This window comes from Lissotriton vulgaris, chromosome 1_2 (assembly GCF_964263255.1).
Source record: "Lissotriton vulgaris chromosome 1_2, aLisVul1.2, whole genome shotgun sequence".
In the NCBI taxonomy this organism is placed as follows: domain Eukaryota; kingdom Metazoa; phylum Chordata; class Amphibia; order Caudata; family Salamandridae; genus Lissotriton; species Lissotriton vulgaris.
The window spans coordinates 209,714,416-209,739,727 of NC_141686.1; the positions used below are offsets into that span (position 1 = coordinate 209,714,416).

Genomic DNA, 25,312 nt, shown 5'->3' on the forward strand with positions numbered 1-25,312 from the left:
CAAAACTAGGTAACATAGCTAATGGGTTAATTTTAGTAGAGGGGGTGGGTAACACAATAATTATCATTTCTTGAATTAATTATTGTCTTGTGTTTCCTTGCATACTAGACTCACCCTCACGCAAAAAGGCTTGTGGCCTACTTCTAAAATGGACGTCCAAAAAGCTTAGCCAAAGTGGGCCTTGCACAGCTACGCTGGAATGTGAAAATGTTTTTTCTGCATTAATTCTTGGAGAAAGGCTTGCAAACAAAGGCTTTGTGGAAGCTTAGGACATTTGGTTCAGATTGCTTCATGGTCAAGGCCGTACTTGTCGTTCGGCAGCGGAAAAAGCTTGAGCGGACGAAGGAAGTAAAATTGGTATTTGACAAATGTAACTTTCCTCGGAACTGCTGGTGACATAGACTAATGGACAATGGCACTTTTGAAAAAACGTGACTCTGGCTATGCGAGAGTCGGATGACCGCATCGGAAGACATTCGTTGACCAATGAAATCTTGTTCTGCTCGAAATTTTGTATTCTTTTAGTTAGTTTTAGATAGGAAAATACTATAAGAATAGCCCCCTTGCTAAGGGCACTGTTCGATCGATCCTGTGCTCCAGAGACGCTGCCAGATTTCCCTTTTCACGTAAGACTTAGAGATTTTTCTTTACTTACAGGGTTTTCCTTGAGCTAAGTTAGGGAAATAGGTTATGGAGAAATAAATAAATAACTGTTTGAGCTTTACTCATACTGATGTTAGTTCGAATTTGCTAATCTGTTGTGCCTTTAATGAATTAATTTGCTGAAAATAAAATTGCTAATAAAAGAGAAATGCTTCTGCTTTTGAAATAAAATTTCATTAAATAGATTTGAAATGACAAGCTGGTCTTGATCGTTTCTTTAAGTTACCATTAGTTAATCCATTGCCTATTTAATGTGACTTAATTAAAGTGTTTGCTAGGTTTAATTAATTAGGTCATATGATTCAGTAGGTCAAAATACAAGTCTCAGTTGAGAATGGGCCTAGTGTTAATTTTATAAATAATGGTGGGTATCATGGTGTATAGTTTGTATATAAGAGACTGAATTTCTTAACACCCGCTGGATCAAATTCCTGGTAGCAGAGTTCGGTTACTATGGTAACATACATGTTACATGGTATTTACATAGGATACATGTTTAACACATGTTAAGTTTTGTCAAGATGTTATATGTTTGTTGTTAGGTTTTTCCAGCAGCGTGAAAAGCCTATCTGCCGGTAGAGTAGTGTGACAGGTGAAGTTACACAGTTCATTTGTTCCGTTTCAAAACAGTGATACATCAATATCACGAAGTGTTGTGGTCGTACAACACAAGTTTATGGATTTAGATATGATAGTTTGCATGAATAGTGAGGATTGACTATGAAATCGTAACTTTGAGTATAGGGACTTGGAGCCTGTTTTTAAAACTCGTTGTGAAAAGAGTAGTAGGATTTTTCCGAACTTGTTTGATGGGTAAGATAGCTTTTTCTTACTGGCGTAGCAGGGATTCTATTGGTTGGTTAAAGTCCTACTGAAGAATTCATGTATGTATGGATAGGTTTCTTTTTGTATGAAAGTGTATAAAAGCTGAAAAATTGTTTTCATGAAAATAGCGTCGTCTATTTCATACGAGTGAAATTTCTGAATGTTTGATAAAACTATTACTTTGTTAGCGAATCGGACAAATGGTTTGTTTTATGTAGTTATTAACTAAAACTCTTCGAAAAGAATTATTTAAAATGGCGCTGTGAAAATATTTTGTAAGGGAGGGGTGAATTTACGGAGTGACACTGACACGCGCAGCTTCGCTGCAGCGGCAGTGTACGTCACAGGGTTCGCGCTGTGATTGGCTGACATACGTCACAGCAAGCGCACTGATTGGCTCACGTGATCAAATCGAGCTGTTAGCTGATTGGTCATTTCTGAAAACTGGTTTCTCATTGTTGAGCAAGGTGGTGACGTAGCTTAACCTGATTGGCTTGTTGGTGAGTTTCGCGCACGGATTGGTCAGAATCGCGGAACAACAGAAGAATTATTTACGATCTTTTCTAAGCTGTATGAATTATTTTTAAAACATGAGTTAATGGTATAAAGAAGAGAAAAAGCCTTCATGGGTTCAGAAAATTCAAAATGTATTTAACCCTGACAAGAAAATTAAAGCGCGTGGTGGAAAATTGCTTCATAAGTATAAAACACCCACAGCATATATGGAAGGAGAATACGGATATCATACCGCTCTCTGGTTTGAAAATTGGATGCAATATACTAGGGGAGACAGTGTTTTAGCCTGGCCGGAGGATGGGTCATTTAATGTTAAAGTTCTAAGAAACTTAAGAGATAAAATGATGGCTCTTTCACCAAGACCCAGACCCACTCAATTTGAAGCTTTAGTTGAATGGGAAATTGAAATGATGGAGCTTGAGCCTGAAAATTGGGGAACACCAAAGAGTTTGTATAAAGAAACTCATCAGGATAAAGTACGTCGTTGGAGGAAAGGAGATATGCAGGAAGGATTATATCCAGTATTAGAAATGGTTTTAGAATCAGGTCAAAAGAATTCTCAAGAGAAAGGTAAATTTGATCAATAATTTGATGTAGTTTTAGAGGATATGTTAAACAGTCCTCCGCCGTATCAACAACCAGGTTGTTCACATTCTACTCCAAGAAATTTTTCAGGTGTTTCTCCTTCTGCACCTAGGGAAGATGAGGATTCACCTAGATTTATGAGATTACCTGATAGAGAAAGGTCAAGAAGTAAAACAAGAACCCCGAGAGAAAATTCTAATTCTGGAAATAATATTCAGAAGAAGGAATTAGACAAGTGACGATTGAGAGATTAAAAATGATTCAAGCAATACAGCCACCAACAACTTAGAGACAGATCAGAATGTTTCTAGGAATGGTTGGTTATTGTCGCCAATGGATTTGTGGGTTTTCAGTTATTGCAAAACCATTACAAAGATTAACAAAAGCAGACATTAAAGATCCAATTGTTTTGACAAAAACAGAATTAGAGACTTTGGAAAAGCTAAAGAAAAGTCTTTGTGAACCACCTGCGCTGAGTATGCCAGATTATGACAAAGAGTTTGAACTGTATTGCGGTGAAAGAGAAGGTTGTGCTTTGTCAGTTCTAATTCAGAAACAAGGAAACATGAGAAAACCTATAGCTTACTTTTCAGCTGTCCTTGATCCTGTTGCAAAAGCTTTGCCAGGTTGCTTAAAAGCAGTGGCTGCAACAAGTGTGAGTCTTGAGCAAAGTGAAGGAATTATAATGGGGTTTCCTGTAAAAGTATTTGTACCTCATTCAGTTGAAACACTTCTTACCAGAAGTAAAACACAACACCTGTCTAGCAATAGATTAACGAAATATGAAAAAGTTATTCTGGGATCAGATAATGTATCTATTGCGAGATGTCTGAATCTCAATCCAGCCACACTTTTGCCAGCTGTGACTCCTGACGATGAAGATGATGTAGAACATGAGTGTCTGGATGTTCTAGAATACTGCACCAAACCCAGGAAGGACATTAAAGATGTACCTTTACCAGAGTCAGATATTGTTTACTTTGTGGATGGCTCTTGTTTAAGAACAGATGAGGGCATCCTGAGAGCAGCAAATGCAATCTGTACAGTTACTGAGATAGTTGAAGGTTCAACTCTTGAAGGAATTCGTTCAGCACAAATAGCAGAATTGGTTGCTTTAATTTGTGCCCGTGAAAGAGCTGAAGGGAAAAAAGTTACCATAGTGACTGATAGTCAGTATGGTTATGGAGTGGTCCTTGATTATGGGCAGCTCTGGTCTCAAAGAGGTTATTTAACATCTGTAGGGACTCCGATCAGAAATGCAAAATTGATTAAAAGACTAATTGATGGAATTCAATTACCAGAAAAAATAGCAGTAGTTAAATGTGGTGCACATAAAAATGGTCAGGATTACATTACTTAAGGAAATGCTTTCGCAGATGAGACTGCACGTTACTGTGCAAAGAACAATCTTTCACTTAATCGGGAGAGGAATAATGAACATGTAATGAATTCTCTCATGCTAATATCTGTAGTTGAAACATGGCAGGGAGTAAAAGATTTACAAGATGAAGCTGAGGATGAGGAGAAAAATACTTGGCTCAAGGAAGATTGCAGACAGCGAGAGGAAGATGAAATTTGGGTTTACAAGGATGGAAGACCTGTTATGCCTAATTGCATGATTGCTGCCATGGCATGGATGTACCATGGACCAGGTCATTTAGGAAGAGATACAATGATCAGACAGTTCAGAGAGACTTGGTATAATCCAAAATTCAGGGTCATTGCAGAGTCACTTTGCCAGAGTTGTTTGATCTGTCAGCAAATCAATCCAAACAGAAAAACAGTGGTAAGCATGGGAACCATAGGTCGGAGGGTGGTCCTTTTACCAGGTTGCAAATGGATTTTATTGACATGCCTCAACACAATAAGCTCAGGTATGTGCTTGTAATTGTCTGTTTGTTTTCAAGATGGGTCGAAGCTTTCCCAACTCGTCACAATGATTCAATCACTGTGGCAAAATTGCTTTTGAGGGAGATCATACCTAGATATGGTTTTCCAGTGACTATTGAAAGTGATTGTGGAAGACATTTTGAAAACAGACTAATTGAACTTTGTGAAGCATTTGGCATTAAACAAAAACTTCACTGTGCATACAGACCAGAGGCATCAGGTGTTGTAGAGCAGATACATGGGACAATCAAAAACAGAATTTCAAAAATGTGTCTAGCTACAGGAATCAAGTGGACAGATGCTCTTCCACTTGTTTTGATGTCATTGAGAAGTACTCCAGACAAGAAAACAGGTCTTAGTCCTCATGACATTCTTATGGGAAGAGTAATGAGACAGGCTCATGTTCCGGTTGGAAAGTTGCTAGCAATAAATGACAGTGCAATTTTAGACTACTGTAAGCAACTCTCTGATGTGGTAACCTCTGTATTCCATCAGGTTGGAACAGATGTGATTTCAAAAGAAAAGGAGCAAGCTCATGATCTTTTGCCAGGAGACTGGGTCAGAACAAAGGTTCATCGAAGAAGGAACTGTTTGGTACCCAGGTGGCAGAAAGCAAGGCAAGTGATTTTAGTCACAACTAATGCTGTTAGGTGCAAGGGCTTGAAAAGGTGGGTGCATGCTAGCCATATCCTTCGTGTACCTGCACCGGATAACCCTGAGGAAGACAGTGACAAAACTACATCAGATTCAGATTCTGAGGAGGAAGAGAATCCTGAAAATCCAGATTCTGAAGATCGACAAAGAAGTCGACATCTGGAGAAATCAGAAGCAAAACAAGCATCAAATGAAAAAGAACTAGACATCATTGTTGTTGATTCAGAAAATGATGAAAATGTTCTAGAAAAAAGAACTGAAAAGGAAACGGTGTCAGAAGAGATTCAAGATCAGGAGAGTATTGAAAAGCAGATTGAAAGCACTGAAAGCAGGAACGGAAATTCTGAAGCTGGGAAGTTACAAGTAATTCCAGAAGAAGAAGAAGAAATACCAAGTACCAGCTACAGAGATGTTGTTCCTAACAGAGTGAAACTGCTGAGTAAAGAGGTTCTTAAATACAGTATTGAAATCTCTGAAACTGACTCAGATGACAGTGATGAAGAATCAGAAATAAGAAAATTCAGAAAAAGAGCTTGGAAAGCTGAAAGTAATGAAACTGAGCCTAAAAAGAAACTATTAAGAAAAGGTGATATTTGGCCTAAAGAAGATTTGAAATTCAAATTGATCAACAAATCCAAAGAACAGATCAATGAAATAACACGTCAGAAAGTTGAAATAGACAAAAGGGGTCAAATTGGAAAGAAAATTGAAGTTATAAACAGAAAAAGTAAGAGACCATTGAAGCCTAAGCAAAAGTATAAATCTCCAGAGTGGGCCTACTTGATTATCCCACCAATAGTTGATGTGAGCAGCAGCAGCCAAGAAGATTTGGAAGAAAATAGTGACAATGATTGAGGTTTAGTTACAGTTAGGGTTGGTTTTCTTTTTGGCATAAGGCTGAAGAAATTGTGTTAGGTGACGCAAGGTCGAAGAAAAGCTGTTAGAGGGTTACCTTTAAAAAAAAAATTTAAAGGGGAGGGTGTGTGTTATTCAGTTTTCAGTTATACATAATAATTTTGGTAACATTTAATTCTGGAAAAATTTTAAAATTTTTGTTTTATTGAACAAAATGCCTAATGCTGATAATTCTAGGTGTGCAATTCTTAGAAGATGTTGCAAAATGTCTTCTATTTGTGTTATTTTGATTATTTTAGTTTGGTTAATTTTAGCAGTCATTTTCCCTTTTGGAATAGACAAGGAGCATTTTAGAGTAAATATAACAAGCAAAGCTGAATCAAAACAAGTCGATCATGATGTTGCAGGCAAAACTAACAGAATCATTGAGCATAAACCAGATGTCCATCAGGACAGATCAGTTGGAGATCTTTCTACTAATTCATTTTCCAGACTACTTTCAGAATATGTTAGAGTCATGGATGTTAAGGATTGTTACGTATGTGTTAAGCTTCCTACTTCTGTTTCTGAAAGGTTTAAGTACAATATGCTTCCCCTTACTTATGGAATTACATGCAGTATTATATTGAGCTTGTTCTATCAAACTGGTCGTCTGGAATACTATTATTCAGACTATGACGAGATCTTTGCTAAATTGAAAGTTGTGAACAGTCTTAACAAAGTTAAGCCTGCTAAGCAAATGAGGGAATTTTTCCTGGTTACAATCGAACTAACTTATGAATATGCGTTTAAGAATAATTTAACTTGTAAAATGAGGGATGAAGAAAAATCTTTCCTTGATCAGGTTAAGGAGAGAAGAGCAATTTATAAGAGGAATGAAATGCTGAAACAAACTAAATCAAAATTTTGGCAGATAGAAGATGAGAAACTTAATGGTGAAAACAGATTTGCTGCCATCCATATAGATGAACCAGTTAGTTGAAAGCTTTGTATCAGAAGAGATAACACGCTCTGTGATAACTATTTTGTTGGTGCTAGTCAATGTGAAGACACTTATCGGATTATTTGGGGTTGGGGATTTGAAGGTGGCAAAGACCCAATTTTGCCTGGGATTTATTTTATTTGTTGTAATAAAGCATATTACAGTCTTCCAGACCATAGCTATGGCACATATTACCTTGGTCTTGTCTTTCCTAAAAAATGTCATGTTGACAGAAATGGAGAAGGATCATTTGAAATTGGCAAACACCTGAATAGGATGAAAAGAGAAAGTTTTTCAGAAATCATGGGGGATATATTTGGTGCAATAATTCCTATGGTGGGAATTACCCAGAATGCAATAAAGATTAGGAAGGTTTCCACAATTGTTGATAGATTGTCCACTGATACTGCAAGTGGTTTCCAGTTGGTCAATACAGAGCTCATTGCTACCAGAAGCATGGTTATGCAAAACCGGCTTGCCCTAGATATCCTTTTAGCAAAAGAGGGAGGAGTCTGTGCGGTTTTGCATGTTCAGCACTGCTGTACATATATCCCAGATAAAAGCCAGAATATTGAATCATTAATTAAGAATATTACAGAATTTCATACTGAAATAGAACTTATGGAAGATGACAGTTTTTCTGAACGGTTGGCAAAAAGATTTAGGGCAATCAAGGAATGGTTTGCAACATTGGCAGTTAAATCATTGTCAAAATACTCTACTCTGTTATAGTTATTGTTATAGTGACACTTCTGTTAAAAATCAGTTGCATGATTAACAAAAGAAAGAAGCATGTGAGAGAAAAGAAAAGGATTTATAAACTCAGAAAAGCTCAAGAGAAGGAGATTGAAATGGATGAGTTCCGTAGGACTCAAAATGATAGTTCCAGACAAAGACAGACTGATGAGACAGGAGTTTAGACTTACTAATACTGAGAGAAATCATTACATGACATTTATAAAAGTAAAAATTTAGTATACATTTTTGGGTTTTGTTTGGTGATTTTAAAATCACCAGAGGAGGGAGTTGATGGAGCGGACTTTCAGATTTATTTCTGAAAAGTTTGTGACAAATGAAACTCTCATGATTTTTATTTTTACTAATGTGTGTCGCATGATTTGTACGTTTACTGACTCAACCTAGAGTAGTATACACCATCACCAACACGCGGGTATAACCATTTGTGCTCTTGTCATGTTTGTCATTTTGCTTCGAATAATATATTTACTTTGTCTCTTGTTTTGTTATTTATTAACTGCAGCTGTTTTGAAAATAATAGCATGAGCATTCTTTTAAATGTGCATTTGTTTACGTATTGTTGTCTCATGTGTCTGTGTTTGTTTATTTGTTTGTATGCAAAACTAGGTAACATAGCTAATGGGTTAATTTAAGTAGAGGGGGTGGGTAACAGAATAATTATCTTTTCTTGAATTAATTATTGTCTTGTGTTTCCTTGCATACTAGACTCACCCTCACGCAAAAAGGCTTGTGGCCAACTTCTAAAATGGACGTCCGAAAAGCTTAGCCAAAGTGGGCCCTGCACAGCTACGCTGGAATGTGAAAATGTTTTTTCTGCAATAATTCTTGGAGAAAGGCTTGCAAACAAAGGCTGTGTGGAAGCTTAGGACATTTGGTTCAGATTGCTTCATGGTCAAGGCCGTACTTGTCGTTCGGCAGCGGAAAAAGCTTGAGCGGACGAAGGAAGTAAAATTGGTATTTGACAAATATAAGTTTCCTCAGAAGCTGCTGGTGACATAGACTAATAGACAATGGCACTTTTGAAAAAACGTGACTCTGGCTATACGAGAGTCGGATGACCGCATCGGAAGACATTCATTGACCTATGAAATCTTGTTCTGCTCGAATATTTGTATTCTTTTAGTTAGTTTTATATAGGAAAATACTATAAGAATTTCCCCCTTGCTAAGAGCAATGTTCGATCGATCCTGTGCTCCAGAGACGCTGCCAGATTTCCCTTTTCACGTAAGACTTAGAGATTTTACTTTACTTACAGGGTTTTCCTTTAGCTAGGTTAGGGAAATAGGTTATGGAGAAATAAATAAATAACTGTTTGAGCTTTACTCATACTGATGTTAGTTCGAATTTGCTAATCTGTTGTGCCTTTGCTGAAAATAAAATTGCTAATAAAAGAGAAATGCTTCTGCTTTTGAAATAAAATTTAATTAAATAGATTTGAAATGACAAGCTGGTCTTGATCGTTTCTTTAAGTTACCATTAGATAATCCATTGCCGATTTAATGGGAATTAAATAAAGTGTTTGCTAGGTTTAATTAATTAGGTCATATGATTCAGTAGGTCAAAATACAAGTCTCAGTTGAGAATGTGCCTAGTGTTAATTTTAAAAATAATGGTGGGTATCATGGTGTAGAGTTTGTATATATGAGACTGAATTTCTTTAGACCCGCTGGATCACCAGCAGGACACAAAACATAAAATGACAATAACTCTAAGTTGTTTTTATCTTATGTTTCTCCCTGCTTAAAAGCAATGGGGCAACGCTCCTCCGCTAGAGCGGATCAGCCATCCCTGGTGCTATTGACTGATGAAAAGAACACTATGGGCCTCATTTAGAGTTTGGTGGATGGGATACTCCGTCAGAAACGTGAAGGATATTCCGTTATGTTGTTATGTTGACGAGTCTTGTAAAGTGCAACAGCTATAAAAAAAATGGGCCTCCCGGCGCTGATAGAAGGAACCAACTAAGAAACAGATTTAATTAATGTGCAAATCATTATATGAAAGGCGAGTCTTAAGTTGTTTCCTGAAACTCAGCAGATTGTTGCTCCTGCCCACGATATTACAAGAGCATTATATATCCATGGCACTTGTGAAAGGGTGGACGGGACATCGGTCACGTTTGTGAAGTAGTATCCCTTCCGTCAAACTCTAAATTAGGCTCTATGTTCTGGTGAACAGGTTTCCTCATGAATCTGTCTATGTCACAATGCGGAAGTATATATGCAACTATATTCAGTCATTTATCGTTTGCAGAATAAATGTAAATATTTATATTTCAATGCACAAAGGGTTTGCAAAAACACTAGTCAATCTGTAATTTTAAAACAAATGCACACAGCATATTCTAGTAATGCACAGCACAGATGCGGTGGTGTACAGTGCCGAAACAATGAGATTGGAGACAGAAAATGATCTGGCATGGGGGTGATGGAAAAAATACAGAACATCTTATTAGATGACATAATATTTCAAGGTTTGACTCTGTGAATGTTCTATGTGAACTTTATCAGCAAATCAAAGCTGAAGATATAGCAAAGCAATAAACAGTGCACCTTGACTTTAGTCACCATGACGTGTTCCTTGTTTAGAGTTTGAGCTCACAGGTCATGAGTCATTTCAACATTTACACGTTGAAAGGCGGTTTGATCCAAGATAACCATCATATCCTATATTATGCTGATTCGCCCTGAGCAGGATGTGTCACAACATTGCAGAATGTCGAAATTAAAACTCCTACAAATTTCAAATTTAGTGACAATTTAGGACCCATGCAATAGACGAGAGAAGACAATGTCATGTAGCATTTACATTGGAACCAATACCTGTTTGCATGCGAATATTGTATTTTGGAACTTGTGACGAATGTCCAGCCGACAAATTTAAACCTGGGGATGTTTGCAATATCACAACTACAGTTACAAAGACATTAAATAGAGAGATCTAGGACATACAAAAAGTTGTCTATGAATATCTTTAAGAAGTATGGGCCAAAAATTTCCAAAAATGATATAACAGATGCATGTAAATATACCTCCTCATGCATCCACTCCAAAACATTTTTGAGACCCTTGCGGGTGAGTAGTGCGCTATACAAGTATCAACTTTAACATGTATTTCTTCACATTAACTAAAGCCTTTGAAACTCTTCTGGGAAGCCAGCACCTCTTTCTAGCGGAATGTGTCTTTAGAATTCCCTCTGCACATCACCTTCCTTACTGCACCTTTGACTTCCTTGTTTCTCAAGCTGTAAATTAAGGGGTTTAGCATGGGGATCACCATTGTGTAGAACACTGAAGCCACGCGGTCCTGCTCCATGGCATACTTGGAGCTGGGTCTGAGGTACATGAAGACAAGAGTTCCAAATAAAAGGACCACACACGCCAAATGAGATGAACAAGTAGAGAAGGCCCTCCACCTCTCTTCTGAGGAAGCTATATTGAGGATGGTGTTGACAATGTAGGCATAAGATACTAAAATGAAAATAAGAGATCCAAGAATAAGACCTCCAGCCACAAAAACCATCATGATCACGTTAAGCGAGGTGTCAGAGCAGGATAACTTGAGTAGTGGTGGTTCATCGCAGTAGAAGTGGGTGATCTCATTTGACTTACAGAATGACAACCTGAAGGTACAAATAGTATGTAACAGGGCGTGAAGAAATGCAACACAATAGGCTACCACCATAAGGCACAAGCAAGTTGACTTGGTCATAATGGTGGCATAAAGCAATGGTTTACTTATGGCCACGTACCTGTCATAGGCCATCACTGCTAAGAGAAAAACCTCTGTACTCCCCACGCCTACAAACAAAAACATCTGTGTTGCACATGCTAGAAATGAAATAGTTTTTTCCTTTGACAGAATGTTGGCTAGCATATTGGGAGTTATGATGGAGGAATAGCAGAGATCTATGAAAGACAGGTTTGTGAGCAGAAAATACATGGGTGTGTGAAGTGAAGGAGAGATCCTGATCAGAATGATAATACTCAAATTCCCCAGCATGGTGATGAGATAGACATAGAAGAAGAAGACAAACAGAGGGATCTGAAGCTTTGCATCTTCTGTGAGTCCAAGGAGGATGAACTCCGTCAGAGAGGTGTTTGCTCCCTTCATCTCTATGAAAGATGCAACCTGCAGAGTAAGAAATATATATTAAAATAAGGAAAACTCTTCTCTATTGCATCTGCAGTGAGCATATTACATACAAGATATGCAGAAATGGGAGTAGTAAGACAGGGTATTGCAGAACCGACGTAGAAGGTCATCTTGACGGGGTACAAAAACGTGTCCTATGTCTTAAAACCTGCTTGGGCTTATACTGTGAATAACTTGATTATTTAGTCTCAGCAAATCTCCTTGTTTGTCATTTAGTTCTGTTTTTTTATGGATAAACACCTCATGGTTTAAGGCTTCGGATCAGACAGCACCACCCTTGGTATGGTAAAGAATATCTGCCACACTGGTTGAGGAAGATCCATTACACCTGAAAATTCACATCTTTGCAGTGGTCCACCACCCCAAACCGTGTAGTGATTCCCAGGCAGGACGCAATCAGGTTAAAGGAAAAACTTTCTATTGCAGCAATCCCACCACCCAGCATTATAGAACCGTGGCCATCACTCTTGAGACTGGAAATATGCCACGTGGTGTATTTATAGGGGTTGCTTGATTAGGAGTGTCTAATATATCTTAGGAGACTACTACCAGCATGTCTGGGGCATTTCATTGCTGTTCAATGACGGACCACTACGGTTAACAGGGCAATGTTTCACTGAGTAGACATCACGGTAAAGAGTGGCGGCATTACCAAAAATAGAGCTTGGAATATCTCTGCTCTTGGGAAGGTAGTCTTCTATCATCCAAGAAGGATGATGTGGATGAGGGTGTGTGTTAATGACATTAACTGATGTCGCTTGAACATACATCTCTAAATCAAGCCCCATTTATAAAAGAGGGATATTTAGGAACGGGGGGGCATATTACCAAGGGCCTTATTGCCGCTTTAGCGGGAATTTTTCCCGCTGAAGCGGCGATAATTGTATCACCCTATTACCTAGCTGTCGCTAACACCAGTTAGCGACAGCTAGTAGGAGATAGCGGGCATTTAGGTGCCCACTTTGCATGTCAGCGATAATTATCGCTAAGGACATGCAAAGTGGGCGTGCCAAGATGTTAGCGACTGGAAACAGTCGCTAACATCTCTATCTCCTATTACCAACTTTTGGAAATAATCGCGCTAAGCGGGATTATCTCCAAAAGCTAACGCCTGCCCAGAGCTGTTCTTAGCCATGGTTATCCAATGGTAGGTGGATAACATGGCTAAGAGCATTTGCTAGGTAAGGCATGAATATTGTTGACTTTACAGCAATATGCATGCATTTCGGCCGATTTTTATCGCTTAGGAGATAAACCTTGATAATAGCAAGGCTCCTAAGCGATAAAAATCGGCGGAGCTCGGCGATATTAATATTGCCGCTAAACCAACATAGCGATAATCATCGCTAGTTGTTGGTAATATGCCCCTGGGTTACAGAAATACACATCTGTTGAATTCTTTTTATTATTATTTTTGTGTAGCAACTAATTTATATTATTACATCATGTATTTTAAGATGTAATATTCATTGTGACTTTCTATTAACTTAGAGGCAGATGTACTAAGAATTTGTGCTCTCATATGGCCGGGATGCCTGTCACCCCCTCCCAACACAATCCCCAAGGATGGGAAGACGGACGCAGTTCTGAACTTTTGGAAGGCGGGAGGGAGTTACCCTCCCGGCCGTATTTATTAAAATATGAAACAAAATTAAAACATTAAAATAACAGTTTCATATCTTGTACAATGTTCCATTTATGACATTACGATGCAGACACGTTTATTGGCTAACCTTAACAAATCTCTAATACAAAGGTTCTCCTAGCCGAGTCTAAACATCCTGCAAATGCATACTTTCTAAATAAAAATTGTACATCCTAACATTACGGGCCAACGGCAAGGTCGTAACCGGTGTCAGATCCCTACTACCAGAACTCCCCCCTCACGGTGTGAGGGGCGGGCGCACAGAGGACTGTACCTCTGTGCCAACTTCCAATTTCCCTTGTCTTAGCGGGGGCCCCTTATTTAACTCGACGCCATCTTAATGGTCGTCCGAGGACTCGTGTGAGGTGTCTAGAAGGTAGCGTGGACCCCCCTCCCACCCCACACTGTTTATCACATCTGCCGTCGTGGATATCCTGGCCCCGGGAAATCCGTAGGAGGGGCATCTAGCCGCCTCCTCCCCTGGGAGGGGCCTATGACCGCCTTCCCTTAGGCGACCCCATACTTAGTGGGTGCCGCCTCCCCGTGTGAGGGGCCAATGGCCGCCTCCCCCCGGGCGCTCCCATCCATAATGGGTGGCGCCCCCCCTCTAGGGACCTTGAAATTACTGCTCATCGATCATGACCTTACCGCCACAGGCCGGATAGTTGACCGGCTATCCGGCCCCCCACACTCCTACTAAAGGTCATGCTTTTACAAACCCCTTAACCATGCTATGAAGTCTCCTATGAGTAAGACATTCCCTTCCCGGGACAAATGGACCCCATCTTCGAGATACATGTGATCCCCCCGAAAACATCCATGCGGAATACAATGCAACTGTCCCGAGCGGAACAACCTACCAAGCTTGTTATTGACTTTCTTTACTGAATGATTCAAAGCTGATACAGAGAGGGCCCCCCGCCACACCTTCCTGGGAATCATGTGTGACCATGCTATCGTGCACCCCGGAATCCTTCTCGCCAACCAGCTAACAGTAGATAGAACTCGCTCGAGTAGTACCCGCCGACCTAGTGTCACCAAATCATTGCCTCCCAGGTGTACTATGATTACAGATGGCGGTGACCTTGTCCGCTCTAATATTCCCTCAACAAAACATTGAAATTGGTCAATACAGAGCCCGTCCCTTCCGTGGAAGGTCACCCTGCACCCGTATTCCCCAGCCGCGTGAATTATGTCACCTGCTTTGAATACGTCCCCGGCACGCCTCACGTATGAGTGGCCCACGACCCACACCACTCTTTCCTCAGCCGGTGATCTCTGACCGCTGGTCCCCAGGTGTCGGGTCGACTGCACAGTCCGCCCCGCATCGTATGCTCGCGAAACTGTAAACCAAACAGAAAACAAGAAGCGTGAGTGCATGACATTGGCTTCACAACATGTGCAACCGCACATACCTTTTATAACAGTTCGAGGACCATCGTCCCAAGTGTTTCACTTTCTCAACACTCTGACCCCTGGCTGTAGCCTCTGTAGCAGCCCCTATCCTAAAGGAATGGGTCCCGAAATCGCCCGGGTCCAATCCCGCCGCTGCGATTGCCATCGTTAGCACCCGCTGAAACTGAAACCTTGTCAGTGGGGTGGCGTCAATGTGTCTCAGCAAGCTTCCCCCCCATGCATCCGCCCTTCACGCCAAATATTCCTCAACGCACTTCAACAGGCACATGGGGGACCCTCGCATGCGCTGGACGATAATACTGTCTCCCATAGCACCCTGGTCGGTCTTGGACCTGGCTATTGTGATCACCATTGAATCACCCTTGATCAGAATGTGATCCCGACACAGGCCTCCCTCTACATCTTTCTTATTTCTTGCTACCAGCTCGCTCACCCGCATCGCCCCATGGAACGCTAATGCGAAAGCGGCCCGGAACAGCACCGCCTCGAACTGGGAGGAACATGTCGTGGGCAGTATCGACATCAGCAGGGACAACCTCTCTAACCCAATCGGGCGCCTTTCGTCTACTCTACGACCCTCAAGGCGTTGCCAACCACGAAGGGCCTTCTTTACCAAAAAGGACGATGTGGGGTCCTTGATGCCATGCGCCTCCGCCATGAATGCAATGGCGGCCCGGTGCCTATTGGCCGTTGCCGCTGATCGGCCTGCACTGTGCAGTGCTACAAGAAACTTCAGGACATACTCCTCCTGACCCAAATTGGCCCCCCTGCCGGACCCAAAAATGCACAATAGGAACGAAACTCTCCTTCGTATTCCTTCCATGTCCTGGGTGTTAGGCTTGCTGCCACGAGGTCTTGTAATCCGGGGCACCGAGTAACCAGAGTGCTTCGGGAAATGGGGCCGCCGCTAGGTCCGCGGAGGGTAGATAACCCCTGAAAGCCTGCATGTGTGAACGAGATAGTGCATCAGCCGCCTGGTTGAGTACCCCTGGCACATGCTTCGCCCTGAAGTGTACATTCAGTCTCATGCAAATTAGTACAATTTCCTTCAGTAATCTCAATATCCACTTGCAGCGTGCTGCCTGACTATTTATACATTCAACAACAGTCATATTGTCGGACCAAAACACCACAGAGCGATCCCTGAACTCATCCGGCCATGCCATCAGAGCCACCAAAATGGGGAACAATTTGAGAAACCCGATGTTACCTGTGAGACCGCTGGTGTGCCACCACGTGGGCCATGTTTGCGCCGACCAGCGATTACCAAAGATGGCGCCAAAACCTACGCTCCCCGCCGAGTCGGTCCACAAACCCAGCTCGTCCGAGGACGCTGGTGGTTTGGTCCACACCACCCGACTGTTGAAATCCGCCAGGAATGCCAACCAGATGCGCATGTCCTGGCGAACTTCTGCCGACAGTCTCGTGCGATGGTGTCCTTCCTTGAGACCGACCATGGCTTGTGCGATAGAGCGGGAAAAGGGGCGGGCCATTGGTATCACTCGGAGGGCAAAGTTAAGCTGGCCCACCGCTTGTTGTAGCTGATGAAGCGTGACTTTTTCTTTGCTGATGCACAATTCCAAGGAAGCCCTGAACTTCGCTACCTTCCCCACCGGCAAACGGAAACATCCCTCCACAGAATCGAGCTCAATGCCTAGAAACTCGAGTGAAGTCGATGGTCCAACCGTCTTACCTGGTGCCAAGGGCACCCCGAATTGCTCCATGAGAGTGCAAAATTCTCGTAACGCCTGCGCACACTGAGTGTCGCCGGCTGCCCCCAAGAACAAGAAATCGTCTAGGTAATGCATAACCTGGGTATGGCCCTTGGCCTTGGTAAACGCCCATTGTAGAAAAGTACTGAACAGTTCAAAATAAGCACAAGAAATGGAGCAACCCATTGGCATACATCTATCCATGTAGTAGCGTCCCTGAAACACAAAATCTAACAGACGCTGATCCTGTGGGTGTACCGGGAGCAACCGGAACGCTGACTCAATATCCGATTTAGCCATCAGCGCTCCGGGCCCAAGGCGATTCAACATGGCGACGGCCTCATCGAAGGATGCGTACCGCACCGAACAAATTCCTGGATCAATCGCATCGTTCACCGAAAGACCCCTGGGAGCCGACAAGTTATGAATTAACCTAAACTCACCTGGGTCCTTCTTGGGGACTACTCCCAACGGTGAACAAACGAAATAAGTGACTGCCGGGTGCCTATATGGGCCAGCAACCCGGCCACGGGCAACCTCTTTTGCAATCTTACTTTCCACCACCGCCGTATTCTGCTGAACCGACAGTTGGTTTTTACACAGTGATTCCCCCCGAAAATCCCCCGCCGGGATGTGAAAACCATACGAGAAGCCGTCCCGCAGCACCCCAGCGGAGACATGATCAGGGTATTCATTTAGCCAGGGGATCATTGCCATGATATCTACGGGGGTAGGTAGCGGTACCCCTTGGTCGACATTAGACCTGTTTGGCCCTTCCTCTACCCCCTGTATCACCATTCTTGGCTCTGCACGAACTCTCAGGGTGTGAAGAGTGTCCGCACCCTGCACACTCATGCCTGAACTTACATGTCCCTTGTGGCCTCGTGCACTTGCCTCTGTTAAAGTTCCAACAAACCCCTTTTTTACCCCCGTCCCCGCCACTCCTCGGTTGGTGTTCACCAGCGGTGCCTGCTCGAAAGGGCGCCGCCGATTGATGGCGGGAGGGCGCCGACCCATTCCCGCCAGGCGAAGACGACTTCGTCGCGCCCGGCAGGAGCTGCTTCTGCCAAGAGATGGAGTCGAGACAATCCCACGTCAGAGATGAATCGTGCTCCTTGGCCTTACGAAACTTACTATCATAACCCAACCATTCATTACCCTCATACGTTTCATAGAAATCCATTATACGTGTCTGATAGCAGGCCAATTCGGTCAAAACCTCGGGCTTACGTTCCCCCATGATCGCAGTAAACATCGCAAATGCCCTGGCCCAATTTGAGATCGTCTCATCCACCCTGAACCCCGCCATTTTTGCACGCCACACACTCGGGTGCCACAAATCCTTCTGACTTTTAACATACTCCACCTCGTGATGGTCAGTCAAGAGAGAAAACATATTCACATACTTATCAGCCCAAATCAATTCTTTCTTGGCCAGCGGAATATGTTGGACCACCTTTTCCCTTCTTGAGGGTAACGTTCCCTCCCTCGCCATTGGCAATGGCTGCTTACCCGAATCCATAGCTGGTCCCGCTGTTTTTCCAACGCCAGACGCCGGTCGTTCTGAGGGAACCTGTGGGGGGACAAGAGGGAGATTCGCCTTCGCGGCATCTCTCGATTGCCGCAACTGCTTCATTAGTAACCTGGCCTCTTCGGCCGTGTCTCCTGGTGCCGTAGCACCCTCAGTATTTTTGCCGAGCCATGCGGCTAACTGGGCGGCCAACTCCGGAGGCATATCCTCCTCGTTAGTGGGCGTAACTACAACCGGAATCGGTTGGCCCGCGTCCGGGATCGGAACCGGGGCATCCACTGGACTAACCGGGCTTGCCAGGGGTGCCTCGGGAACTGGGGCCTCCCCCCCTGCCGCCCTATTCCTTGCCCTTTTACCTCTCCCAGCGGGGACTACTCCCGGCAATGCTGGTCCGATGACTTTCATCGGTCTGCCCGTATTGTTCATTGCCGCCATCTGTTTTTTCATGCTCGCCATCTCCTTCATCAACATGCGAAGCATCTGGTCAGTCCCTGCCTTCTTTCTGGCCTACTTGCCAGGCATCGTTGTCGGATCTTTGGGAGGGTGTGTACCCTCCTCCGGTACGCCTACGGGGCGTGGCCAACGGTGTAGGTGTCTAGGACAACCCTCCTTGGGCGGGAAAAAGGCGCGCCCCGGCTACGCCGCTTCGGGCATACCAGCCGAGACACGCCTCCCGCCCAAAATGGTTTCCCAGTGGGATCCGGGCCCCCTACCATACGTTCGGGGGGACCGAGTGGTCGCCCCTTTCCACAAATGCTCGAAATTGGAGTATGTTGTCACGAGCATGCTTTTTCATATGTACAAATCTCATTTCAGGAGCTAGTGAACGATTAACCCCTGCTAAATTGCGATTGTGATCATTCACCTTATCAGTATTTTAAAAGGGGGTTGTAGGTATCCCTTCAAAATAATGATGTGGTATGATACACACTGAAAAATCACTGCCTCACGAGTTGGGGTGGCAGTGTATTCAGAAAATGTAGGAGGTACTTAGGCACCCCTTACTACTTTTTAAATAAAATGTGGAGTTAACAGTGGTCCAGCGGAGTATCGACATTCTCAAAGAAACCTTTTTTTCAAATGAGAATTTTTCTTTTAACACTTCCCTTTTCTTGAAGGAAAACAAGCTACATATTGAAAATTGTGCTTACTTTCTTACACGTGATCCCAGCCATGGTGGTCTCCTGGTTCTAGCAGGCCTCCATCACTTGATGGCCTCAACTTGTGTAAATCTCTTTTTGTGCAGTAGGTCAGATTACGCCACTATGATTCAGAATTTTACAAACCAACCCACCAATTAGTACACAGGTTGGTTCATAACATTATTTTGTGGTTTTGAAAATCCTAGTTGCAATTTAAAATCAGTATTTTGCAAACAATTATTATGTACAACTGCCCCTCACTCACTCACTCGTCTAGAGTGGACCTGGCCTGGTAGTTTAAGCTTGGAGTTTTTCTCTTGGAGCAGTACAATAGACCTAGCCTTGAAGTTTGGGTTGGACTGTTGTTATTGGAGCAGAACCTAGAATAAATGTCTTGTGTCAGGTCTCTTTCTGGAGTGCCGTAACAAGTGAAAATGGAGGCTGAAATACCACCCTGAGTGGTTACCAGCACTCCTTCCTTTGACCATCTTGGTGATTTTCGTAAAGCTTCATGCCTGATAACTTTTAATTACTTAGCCCAGAGAGGACAAGGGGGCTTATTACCAAGCATGAGCGAAAAATGTCGCTATGCTTGGTTAGCGGCCGAAATTATATTGCAGAGTATCGCCGATTTTTATCGCTTAGGAGCCTTGATATTATCAAGGTTTATCTCCTAAGCGATAAAAATCGACCGAAATGCATGATTATCGCTGTGAAATCAGCGATATTCATGCATTATCGAGCAAATGCTCTTAGCCATGTTATCCACCTCCCATTGGATAACATGGATAAGAACTGCTCAGGGCAGGTGTTAGCTTTTGGAGATATTCGCGCTTAGCGCGAATATCTCCAAAAGTTGGTAATAGGAGATAGCGATGTTAGCGACTGTTTCCAGTCGCTAACATCTTGGCACGCCCACTTTGCATGTCATTAGTGATAAATATCACTGACATGCAAAGCGGGGCCCAAGATGGTCGCTATCTCCTACTAGCTGTCGCAAACAGGTGTTAGCGACAGCTTGGTAATAGGGAGATAGAATTATCTCCGCTTTCTTGACTTTTAAAGCCAAAAAAGCAGAGATAAACCCCCTTGATAATATGCCCCAAGATTCTTCTGCTCTCATTCAAAATCCAAATGAAAGCTACATTTATTGAATTACTTAAAATTAATGTCTTCACTTCCACACTCAAGCCAGCTGTTTAAAATGTCTCAGATTACATTGGACTCCTCGTATTATAGATCTCACAGAAAATATGACCTAGAATGACAATTGGCTTCATACCAAAGGATAACCTAAAAAGTGCTGATCCCATCCTATTTACCACCATGTTAGATTTTAGCAAATTTGCCTTAACTGGTACCCCCAAACACACCTGACGTAGCTTGTGTTTTCTGCAGTTAAACTAGAGATCTTATTGATGAAACATGACCATATTTCAACAGCCCTACACAAACTGTTCTGGACATATTCAAAAGTGTGCATGATTTTTAAATGATCCTAATATATTTACAATGTAATATGCACAGATACCCCTCCTTACCTTTCACATCCATGCTGCTCCTTTCCTGCGAAATAAGAAGCTTCTACGGCCAAAATGACAAGAGAACTAAACTCTCCAAATACAAAACACCTTTACCCAAAACAAAACCTTTGTAAAGCAGCAAGTTCAGCTTGAATCTCACTCTCATAAATAGAACAGAAAGGCTTGAGTCCACTGAGCCAATTGCTCACGGAAAGATGCAGTGAGTTAAAAGTGGCACCAGTTAAAAAGGGCTCTTAGCATAGACACAGGCACACAAGGCTTGTAGAGGGGCTGTAAGGACTTACCCGGTGGGGTGAACAACACTTACAACGCAACTTTTACATCGCAGAGCCTTTACAACGCGACCATTACAACGCAAACTATTACAACGCATTGCTCTGGGGGGCGCTCTAGGATAGGGAATAGGTTAATTTACTATCCAATAACCTTCCCTAGATTCCACGGGGACTGGAGTTGGAATAGTACATTAAACTATTCACTATCCAGTGCCCCAAAGCACTATGCGTTGTAATGGACTGCGTTGTAATAATTGCGTTGTAAAGGTATGCGATGTAAATGCATGCGTTGTAACGTCATACATCCCTGTATCCATTTGATGGGAAAACAGCTGCAGAACCTACTTTCAAAGCCCAAAACTGTATTGGCTCCTCATGGCACGGCAGGACTCACCCGATCCAGGCTGCCGCTACAGGACTCCGCCTGCCACAAGACCCCTGTTATTTCTCCTTGCTTTTTGTTTCCTTATTCCATCCCCACCTGGTGGATGTATGACCTTACAACGCATACAGTTTTGGGCTTTGAAAGTAGGTTCTGCAGCTGTTTTCCCATCAAATGGATACAGTGATGACTTTGTGCCGGTCAGAACTGATGCAGTGCCCTTCGATGCGGACTCAGTGCGAATCCAACGACATCCCTGTGTGGTTCGCTGATGATGCAGGATCCAACTACAAGGTTTGGCGATGATGCATCACCGGTCCAAGGTCCCGACTGTGAGGCTCGACGTTGATGCAGCACCGATCTGAGGACCCTTCTGCTAGACTCGATGATGATGCAGCGCCTGCATCGCAAGGGGTTCAACGACAATACGGGATCTGAATTTGAGGCTCGATGACAGCGCATCAACTCGCCTTGCTCCATCAAAAAGAATTTTCCAGCATGCCCTGACTGGGTCCTCTAGCTGGCCTATCCTCTATTACAGTCAGCCTGAAACTTTTGATTTAACCCGTTCCAGCACAACCTCAAGTAATCCCTCTGCGCTATTGACTTTTATGCACTATTTTACAGTTCATTCTGTAAAAATTCATATCTAATATTCTACTTTTTGGATTTTTGTTGTTTTGGTCTTGTTTTAATCACTAAATTTACTCAATTATTATAAAAACTTTAAACATTGCCTCTTACGTTAAGCCTGACTGCTCTTTGCCAAGCTACCAGAGTGTGATCACAGGTTAGTTTAGGTTGTGCATCTGACTTACTCTGAATAGGATTCTGGTCCATACTTCTGCATGGTGAAAACCTCTGTAAACTAGAAACCCAATTTCTCATAAGAAGGATGCTGTTTCTATGAAGATATGATGCAGATCTGTTCTTCCCAGGGACGGGAAACAGCATTTATCACATTGCGTAACTATTACAATGCACGTTTTACAATGACCGCGTTTTCAGAACGCGATGCCTTTACATCGCAAGTCATTAGATCAACTAGCTGTAGGGGGCACTCTAACCTAAGGAATAGTATAATTTACTATTCCAACATCTTCCCTACTGTGGCGCAGGTTGGATTTGGAATAGTAAATTATACTATTCCAAAGTCCAGCATGCCTCCTACAGCAAGACGGTCTAATGACTTGTGATGTAACGGTATTGCGTTCTAACAACGCAGTCGTTGTAACAACTGCGTTATAATAGAACGCGATGTTATAGCATGCAATGCAACATGCTATATTCCTAGGGCTACAGTGCAGCAACTTTCTATACTACATTGCACCATTTGTACATAAACTCTGTTGTAGTGCTGCATAAGTGGCATGGTTGAGGGTTTTTAATGTCCTTTGCGAAGCTGCAGCACCATTAAAAAGCTAATTTGTTTTGCTTTTTTGCTTTTACAGTTTGTCACACACATCTCACAGACACACATATCCAACCACTGGTTTATGATTACACTTTTGCCACATGTGATTTTTTATGAGTTTTTAATGCAGGGTAGTGCAGCAAGTCACTGTGCTGCACTGCCCTGCCCTGCATCAAAGCAAAAGGGTATAACTCTGTATCTATGAGATTTGTCACCTTCCTGTCCACTTCCACGGTGTAGTCACACAATTGGCTGCCTTGCACTAACACTGGCATTCTTGCACTATGGTGCAAGGTTGTCTGCATTGTAGAAACAAGGATGTATTTAGCAGAAAGGGACACCTTCCTGCAAAAAAACAATGAATGGATGCGTTTTTCTCCTTCTATGTGTGCTACAGAATGTGACAGAACAATGGGCAGATGGTTTAAAGGTGAGTGAGGGATGCAAGCTCTCCCTCAAACAATTAATCAATCAGCAAATTTGTAGAGCCCGCTACTCACCCGCTAGGGTCTCAAGACGCTGGGGGGAGGGGGAGTTGCTACTGCTCGAACGGCCAGGTCTTGAGTTGTTTCCTGAACGAGAGATGATCCTGGGTCAGCCATAGGTGGGTGGGGAGGGAGTTCCATGTATTGACCGCCAGGTAGGAGAAGGATCTTCCTCCGGCGGTGGATCTGCAAATTTGTGGCGAGGGCGAGGCTGGCGGATCGGAGCTGGCGAGTGGGTGTGTAGAATGCAAGGCGGCTGTTGACGGGGAGCCAGTGCAGGTCCTTCAGATGGGCAGAGATGTGGCTGTGACGAGGGATGTCCAGGATGAGTCGTGCCGAAGCGTTCTGTATGCGCTGGAGTCTTTTCTGGAGTTTGGCTGTGGTTCCAGCGTAGAGGGTGTTCCCGTAGTCCAGTCGGCTGGTGACCAATCAATCAATCAATCAGTGACACTTATAAAGCGCGCTACATACCCGTAGGGTCTCAAGGCGCTGGGGGGGGGGAGCCGCTACTGCTCGAACAGCCAGGTCTTCAGCTTCTTCCTGAAGGAGAGGTGGTCTTGGGTCAGGCGCAGGTCGGTCGGGAGGGAGTTCCAGGTCTTGGCGGCCAGGTAGGAGAAGGACCTTCCTCCTGTAGTCGCTCTTCGGATGCGGGGGAGGGCGGCGAGGGCGTGGTTGGCTGATCGGAGGTGGCGTTTGGGAGCGTAGAAGTTGACTCGGCTGTTGAGGTAGCTCGGGCCTTGGTCGTGTAGGGCTTTGTGTGCGTGGGTGAGGAGGCGGAAGGTGATTCTTTTGTTGACGGGGAGCCAGTGAAGGTCTCTCAGATGTCCGGAGATGTGGCTGGTTCGTGGGATGTCGAGGATGAGTCTGGCTGAGGCGTTCTGGATCCGCTGGAGTCTCTTCTGGAGCTTGGCGGTGGTACCGGCGTAGAGGGCGTTGCCGTAGTCCAGTCGGCTGGTGACGAGGGCTGGGTGACCGTCTTCCTGGTTTCGATAGGATCCACCGGAAGATATTTCGGAGCATGCGCAGGTTGTTAAAGCAGGATGACGAGACGGCGTTGACTTGCTTGGACATCGTGAGGGAGGAGTCCAGGATGAAGCCCAGGTTGCGAGCATGGTCCGTCGGCTTGGGGGCAGTGCCCATGGCAGGGGGCCACCAGGAGTCATCCCAGGCAGAGGGAGATGGTCCCAGGATGAGGACTTCCGTCTTGTCTGAGTTCAGTTTCAGACGGCTGAGCTTCGTCCACTCTGCGACATCCTTCATTCTTTCCTGGAGGCTGGCTCTGGTGGTGGCGGGGTCGTTGGTGAGGGAGAGGATCGGCTTGGTGTTGTCGGCGTTGGATATGGTGTTAAGGTTGTGTTGGTGTGCAATGGCTGCAAGGGGGCTCATGTAGAAGTTGAAGAGAGTGGGGCTGAGCGAGGATCCTTGCGGAACGCTGCAGATGACTTCGGTGGCCACGGATCGGAACGGAGGAAGGTGGACTCTATGTGTTCTTCTGGCGAAAAACGAGACGATCCACTCCAAGGCCGTTCCTTGGATTCCGGTGTTGCTGAGGCGTTGTATCAGAGTGCGGTGACATACGGTGTCGAAGGCTGCTTAGAGGTCCGGGATGATGAGTGCAGCTGTTTCCCCATTGTCGAGCAGGGACCTGATGTCGTCTATAGCTGCGATGAGGGCTGTCTCTGTGCTCTGGATAGCTCGGAAGCCGGACTGCGAGCGGTCGAGGGATCCGTTAGTCTTGAGGAAGGTGGAGAGTTGTTTGTTGACGGTCTTCTCGATGACTTTGGCAGCAAAACGGAAGTTCTTGAGGTCCGTGGGGTCCTCAGTGGGTTTTTTCACGAGGGCGCTGAGCTCGGCATGTTTCCAGCTCTCCGGGAAGGTGGCG

The 25,312-nt window shown here is 43.8% G+C and overlaps 1 protein-coding gene across 1 annotated transcript; it reads right to left on the bottom strand.

The window, feature by feature from the left end:
* Positions 1-7,792: 7,792 nt before the first annotated feature.
* LOC147734993 (olfactory receptor 8U1-like) lies at positions 7,793-11,842 on the bottom strand. The gene is made up of 2 exons (XM_086952549.1): positions 10,932-11,842; positions 7,793-7,901 (listed from the first exon to the last, which is right to left on the bottom strand). The coding sequence occupies exons 1-2, from the start codon at positions 11,840-11,842 to the stop codon at positions 7,793-7,795; spliced, it is 1,020 nt and encodes a 339-aa protein (XP_086808675.1).
* Positions 11,843-25,312: the final 13,470 nt, after the last annotated feature.